The sequence below is a fragment of the Gouania willdenowi genome, unplaced genomic scaffold, assembly GCF_900634775.1.
Source record: "Gouania willdenowi unplaced genomic scaffold, fGouWil2.1 scaffold_111_arrow_ctg1, whole genome shotgun sequence".
NCBI classification, from domain to species: domain Eukaryota; kingdom Metazoa; phylum Chordata; class Actinopteri; order Blenniiformes; family Gobiesocidae; genus Gouania; species Gouania willdenowi.
Genome location: NW_021144859.1, coordinates 87325 through 94111, shown reverse-complemented (window position 1 = coordinate 94111; position 6787 = coordinate 87325). Strand labels below are relative to the sequence as shown.

General features: G+C 37.7%; 1 protein-coding gene across 1 annotated transcript in view; it reads left to right on the top strand.

The window, feature by feature from the left end:
• Nucleotides 1–6356: 6356 nt before the first annotated feature.
• Nucleotides 6357–6787, top strand: part of LOC114458404 (low density lipoprotein receptor adapter protein 1-B-like) — a 36606-nt gene continuing 36175 nt past the window's right edge. Inside the window, exon 1 of the mRNA XM_028440770.1 lies at nt 6357–6684. Within this exon, the coding sequence (XP_028296571.1) occupies nt 6600–6684 (85 nt within the window). The 5' untranslated portion in view covers nt 6357–6599. The remainder of the gene's footprint in view (nt 6685–6787) is intronic.

The following is a 6787-nucleotide window of genomic DNA, read 5'->3' as shown; positions in this document are numbered from 1 at the left end:
TGAATCTTCACTTGATGGTGGCTGTTTTTTTCTATTGAATGCTACCAACAGGCATCACCCTGCTCCTGTTTATTTGAGTTTGATTATTACATCCAAGAAAATCCATGCTCTTCTTCTTGAGATTCCCAACAAGTGGCAAAATCTGCACAATCAGAAGAATGTAAGATAGCACAGACTCATCACTCGAGTTTGGTTAAATTGTGCAGAAACATGGTTTCAAACAGTTTTGTGTGATTCTGTTAGTTTGTTTGGAAAACACAAATTGGGAAAGTTTACATTCTGCATGCATCCATCCAGATTCTGTCAGTCGTCACAAGCACAGTGCCTTGAGTCGATGACATGTGACTTAAGTTGTTTTATGACAGGAAGGCACTTGCAGAATCAAAAGATCTGGTTAACCCTGAAGGGATCAGGATCTAAACTTTATCGTGGTGTAAAACACAAGGGCAGCTTCATTTGTTATCCTTTCAATCACCTTCTTGTCAGACAGCAAGAAAATGAACTTTTATTTCCTTTCTGTATGTTGGCGCGCTGGAGCGTTACATGTACAAAGAGAAGCTGAACAAAGCCATTGGTTTAGCCACTGCCCACCAATCTTTTGTTTCTGATTCAAAAGGTAAAACTCAGTTTAAATTAAAAGTAAATGCAAAAGTTGCACGCCACTACGTTCCTGTGGAAATCAGATTTCCTTGCGTGCACCTGTTTCTTTTGGCATTTCAAGAATGTACCACAGACGCATCAGCCGCCACGTTTCCTCCTCAGATATTGTGCGGTCAATCACCCTCTGTTGAGCAGCTGGAGAACCTGTCTGTAGTAGAGCGTAGTTTCAAAGTGAAGGAGTAGGAAATCCAACCTATTTTGGAGAATGTCGCAGTATTTTAAGCAGTTCTTGGTGCAACCCGCCCCTGGTGCTTTGATGTTCTGCTTCTGAAAAACAAGACACTTATAAAGATTTGGTTTCACCTCCGTATGAAGTGATCAATGTACATGTGGTCTTCACTCACTCTTGGAGAGGAAGCTCTTGTGGTTTCCTTCTTGGCTCAGATCGCTGCCATGGGCTTCTTGACAATGTTGTGAAAGTCACAGTTGAGTCAATCTGTCGACTTGATTGATTGTTGGAATCACTCAGTGGTTTGGTTTGTTTTTTTGTTTTCTATGCCCACAGTCACTGTTATGTTCCCCCGGGTCTGACCTTAGCTGCGCTCATGCTCTGTGAGGAATAAACAAGGAGTTAAAAAAAAAAATCTTGCAGACATATTGCCTTATTTTGATTTTAGAGGTAAACCTCCACCACTTGATAATGGTTTCAAACTTGACTTTAACTGTTACTTTTATTTCCAGGAGCATTGGACATAAATGATTACATCTGCATATTTGACTTCCACTGATAACTAACATTAGCCAAATCCAAACATTACATAAGTCTTTTTCTTAACTCATTAGATACAATTTATAAGTGGACCATCTTAATTAACTTTATCTTGTTTTCTTTTTTGTTTTGTTTTTTTGTTAAGTGTTTTTATTGTAGACATGATACAAAACAGAAGAGAAGAAAATATAACAGTCTTTTTTTTTTTTTTTTTGCTAATAACCCCCTCCCCCCTCCCACAGAACACTCCCACCCTGTTGCACCTTAAAATAAATAAATAAATTAAAAAAAATAAAAATGTACCAATAAAATAAAAATATGAATACGACATCATTCTGATAGAAGAAGTGAGGGATCCACCTGTTTAATTTGATCCAAGATGGGTTGCCAGAGAATAAAAAACTTACTGACACTACCTCTTAAAGAATATCGTATCTTCTCCAATGTTAGATGAGACAAAAGATCAACAAACCACATTCAAAACTATTGGAGAGTATTTCCATTTAAGCAGTATAAGCCTTCGAGCAACTTTATCTTGTTTAACCTCAATGTTTCTATCAGTCTTCTTAAGGTATTAAGAACAGATTTTTTGCCATTTACGATAATTACAGACACTGGTAAATTCCTACAAATGATCTTATCCTCGCAGTGATTAATACTATAAATTAATACCATGGTTCTCAAACATTTTCTGTTTTCAAACAAAATATTCAATTACGTATTTTAGAAAAGCAATAATAGTGTTTTGAATGCAAAGAGAAAATTATTTTTCTAATATTTTATGCTTAATGTTCATCAAGGCTGTTCTCGTGTCCCAGTTTGGGAACCACTGGATTAATATTATTATACATAATAAATAGGACTATATAGAGATATATATATATATATATATATATATATTATATATATATAATTTTGCCATCATTATTTAAGTGGGCAACATGTTAAAAATGTAAAGCATGCATGCATTCGTGGTTTTTGAGTAAAAAGGCCAAGTCACACTAACCTAAAGATCACCACTAGGAGGCAGTGTACATCAACTTAACTCCAGTTAAACGGGATCATCTCTATAGACACAAGCTTAGGTTATTAACTCTGTCAAGACCATAATCCCCTATTTTCTTCTTCAGAAATCCAATTAGCAGCGGACAAAAGGAAGGGGTGAAATGTCCAGTGAAGCCAGTTTAAACACAGTTTGATACTGGGGGCGGTCGAATAAAGATGAGATAGACTAAAAAAAGACAGGAGTGCCCTTCATTTTAATGTCAGCAGAGGGAAGGGGTGTCCTTCAGTCTAACAGTTACCTTCAGACATGTCCACCATCAAAGAGCCTCGATGCTCAGATGACCTCTGACCTTAAGAGATGGGATGAAAGGAAATGATGGGCTTCCTGTACATTTGGTGGGAACAATTATTCCTCTGATGTTTTTTTTGTTTTTTTTAATCGTTTTGGATGGAAGGAAGTTTCCTTGGTCAAGGACACAGCATGGAGGTAGCTCTCAGGACCCTGACACACACACAAGGCTTCCCCAAACATACATGAATATTTCATTTTAACCTGTAGCCAACAAATGTGGGAAATCATCCTCTTGTCATGTTTGCTGCTTAAATGGATTCAGGACTATTACAGCTATGGGGTGCTGAATGTAAAAACTCGGTCACTGTTTCATAGCCTTCATGTTTTTTAACATTAAGCTCACTTTCCTCACATTTGGCTCATTTTTCTTTCATTTCAGACAAATTAATTTAAAACCAGCATATATCATTGTTAAAATGTGTAACATGAAAAATGAATCTAAATGTAAATGATACAATCGGTCGCCAACTGCCCACTTTGCATAATTTCTGAACGTTTAGCTCTACACTTGGTGACCAATTTAACTTTAGATTTAATTTAATTTAATTAATTTAACATTTACATTTATTTTACATTTTAACGATATAGAACATGCTGTTTCTCATTTATTTCTGTCTCAGATGAATGTTCAAAATATGTCGGCTATGAAAGGTGACCCAGTTTTTACATTCGGCACCCATATAAGCTACATATTTTCTGCTTTTATCACATGCCAGCTGTAATTTGGCTCTATGCTGTTTGGCAGAGGGAAGTATGTTGTGTTGAATGATTTCAGCAGTTAACATTTACCAATGCGTCCCCTAATGATGGCAGCAGCTCTCACAGGTCTACAATAAATCCAACTGTTAGTGTAAAAACTCATCGTTCATGACACATTCAACAGGATTTTCCTGAGTTTGTCACTCAATCCTTAAGTCCAAAAATCTGTTTCTCTTGCTCATCATCCAGGACTTTGCAGATTGGTGTTTTAAGTGTGCGCCGTGACTTCACCTTTACTTGTACTATACGCCGTGTTTTTATGTTTCAAAGGCTATAGTCTAGAAGTAGAACAGCAGGCAGAGCGTTCAGCTACCAGTCTCCTTCGCTTTGGAAACAGCTCCAGTCTTAGTACGGGGGGGGGGCTGCTAACCCTTTCCACCTTTAAAGCTAAACTTAAAACCTACTTATTTGCTAAGGCGTATACCGTATAATATAGCGTTAACCTAACCACTAGAACAAAGCCCTAAACCTAAACTAAGATTATATAGTAGAACACCAACATTATATTGAAACATGATCCACCATCTACACATAGCTCTAATGGGTTGCGATGGGATGATGTCCAGTTAGGACACAGTTGTGCCAGGTTGTAGACCACCCCCTACTTCTGAACCTCGTTGCATAACCCATCATACTGCTTACACACCATTTACACTGATGTTCACCCCATATTCATTCTCATTCCACTGTATTACTGTATCATGTTTTTCTGCAGTCAGTGCCTTCTCCTCGCCCTTCTCTCTCTTTTCTGTTTCAGGTGTCATGAAGCTGGAGATGACAGTCTCTGATTGGTGGTTTGTGGTTCGGCTAGTCTGGGACACTCTGATGTTCCATCTCTCTATCATGTTCCTGCTCCTCCTAATTCTGTACACTAACTCCAACCAGTCGAAGAAAATGGCTGCCACCTCTGAACCTGGTTCTGCTGGAGATTTCTTCCTATTAAACGTGGGTTTGTTTCTTCCCACTGTCGCTAAATGCTTGTTCACGTGGATCTTGTTGGGTTTTTTTCCTTTTTTACTATGAATTTTATATTTTGTAAGCGCATTGAGATGACTTTGTCGTAATTTGCGCTACATACAGTAAATAAGTTTATTTGATTTATAGTCACTGTCTGACTGACCATGTCAGAAAAACCTCATGTTTTTTAATTGAGCTCTTCAGTCAATGCTAAGCAGAAAGCAGCAGGATTGCCTAATATGTCCTCTGGGACATTCCAGCCTGTTGCACTCGTCCTTTCTTGAAAACTAGAAAAGTGAGATGTTTTGCAGGTGTCTTGTTCACACAGTGGGCAAAGATTTAAACAGAGTGAATCACCGTCAGTTGAGTTTACATTCTTAATGTCAGTGTCAGTGATAGTTGCTCTTTGTTTGTGTTTGTCAGCACACGCAGGTGCTTTAATAAGTAACACTTTGAGGATAACTCCACACCAAAAACTGTCTGCCATTCCATAGTGTATATAGTGAAAAGATTTATAGTTAAATGGGAGAATTGTGAGAAGCTTGACTTTTAATTATTGTACACTGAAGGCCTATGTGTTTTTCATTTGTTTAGGACTATTTAAAAAATGTGTATTTTTCAAGATCTTTGAACGCAGGTGAGGTGTTGTGACAAAAAAAAAAAGTTTTCTATGGGGCACCGATGTAAGTTGTGCATGATAAAATAAACAGCAACTTTTCGTAACATTTAGCAAGAAGCCACGTTAAAAAAAAGTTTTAATGTTACTTTTTTGTGAAATTTGTGTTATTTTTTTTCTTTGTAAAATATGTCAATGTGAATCTAAATGTTAAATCTAATGTGAATGAGATTTTATTTTGGTACCTTCCGGTGCCTGTATTTGCATATTAGCTAAATATTTAGTGTCACTGTGACATTTTTTTATTTATTTTTTATTTATTCAGTTTATTTCCGACATGTTTGCATTCACAGAAGTTTTGTTATTCTTTTTTTTTTTTTTTTTTTTTTTTTTTTTTGTACATGCTGAAAAAGGAGAGAGAGAGAAGCAGTTGCTTATCTAAGTCCGTCCCCTGTTTTGAACACAGAAAATTACATCAAAGCTTGTCTCTCTGGTCAAACATTCTTTGGTTGTTCTGAACACAATTTCATTTTTTTTTTTTTTTTTTTTTTAAGATTTAGATTTAATATTAAACATTTAAATTTAGATTTACCATTTAGATTTGACATTGACGTATTTTACGAGAAAAGCAAATATCACAAATATTGCTGTAAATCTGGTCAAAAGTAGTGTAAAAAAAATTAAAAATTGCATCCACTTTTTAAATGTGGTTTGTTGCTAAATGTTGCAAACAGTTGCTGTTTATTTTAGCACTCACAACTTTACAATCGGCACCCCGTAGTTTCCAAGCCAAAGTTGGGTCGTTTCCCACAGGACTGGACACATAAGGCCACATAACGAATTAATCCTCAGGCAGACTATATATTGATTGTGGCTAATGCCTCAACACAAATGTAAGCGTATACATTTAAAAATAAAAAGAGAAAATATGAAATTAAAATTGCAACAATCCTTAATATTGTATCATAATACTTCTAGAGTCATTATATATATAATATTGACAACCAAAGTATGATCAAATTGAATCAGAACAAAAGTATATCGTGCCAGCCCTACTATATTATACTCTTCATATTGTCTGCATGATAAAGTACCAGATACCACAGTACACCTTCAGAGGTCCTGCACAGCACACTATTAGAGAAGGGGTGATAATGTATTGCCCTATCTGTTACTATCATCTCTTCCAGTGAAAGTGGTTAATATATTACCAAAAGGATCAAAGCATGCAAGTGGAAAAACTTGAGCGCACTCCCGCGGATGAGTCACCATTTGGCTGCCTGTGACTTTTCGTCGTGACACCAGTAAGCTGTAAACACCCAGCACTGGAGTCTATAGAAACAGGCGTCATGCAAGACGAGTTGTCCGCTTATTTACATACACAGCACCGCCCAGGGGGCCGAACATGATAATCCTGTGTGTGCGGAGAGGGGAAGCCGAACTAAGTTTATACCGGAGAGAGCTGCGCTGAACTGGGCCGAGGTTTCGGGCTGAGGACGGACGGACGCGTCGGGCTCTTCGCCCCACAGTTGGACCGCGGCATGGACGCGCTTAAATCCGCCGGCAGGGCGATAATACGGAGCCCTAGCATCGCTAAACAGTCGTGGAGTGCGGGGAGACATAAAAGTAAGTGCACAGCTGCTACTGTCAGGAGTCAGGACGTGAATGGAGCCACAGCAGCGGCTTAAAGCTGCCATTCCCGCTACTGACAGCTCCAGACCAGGACCAG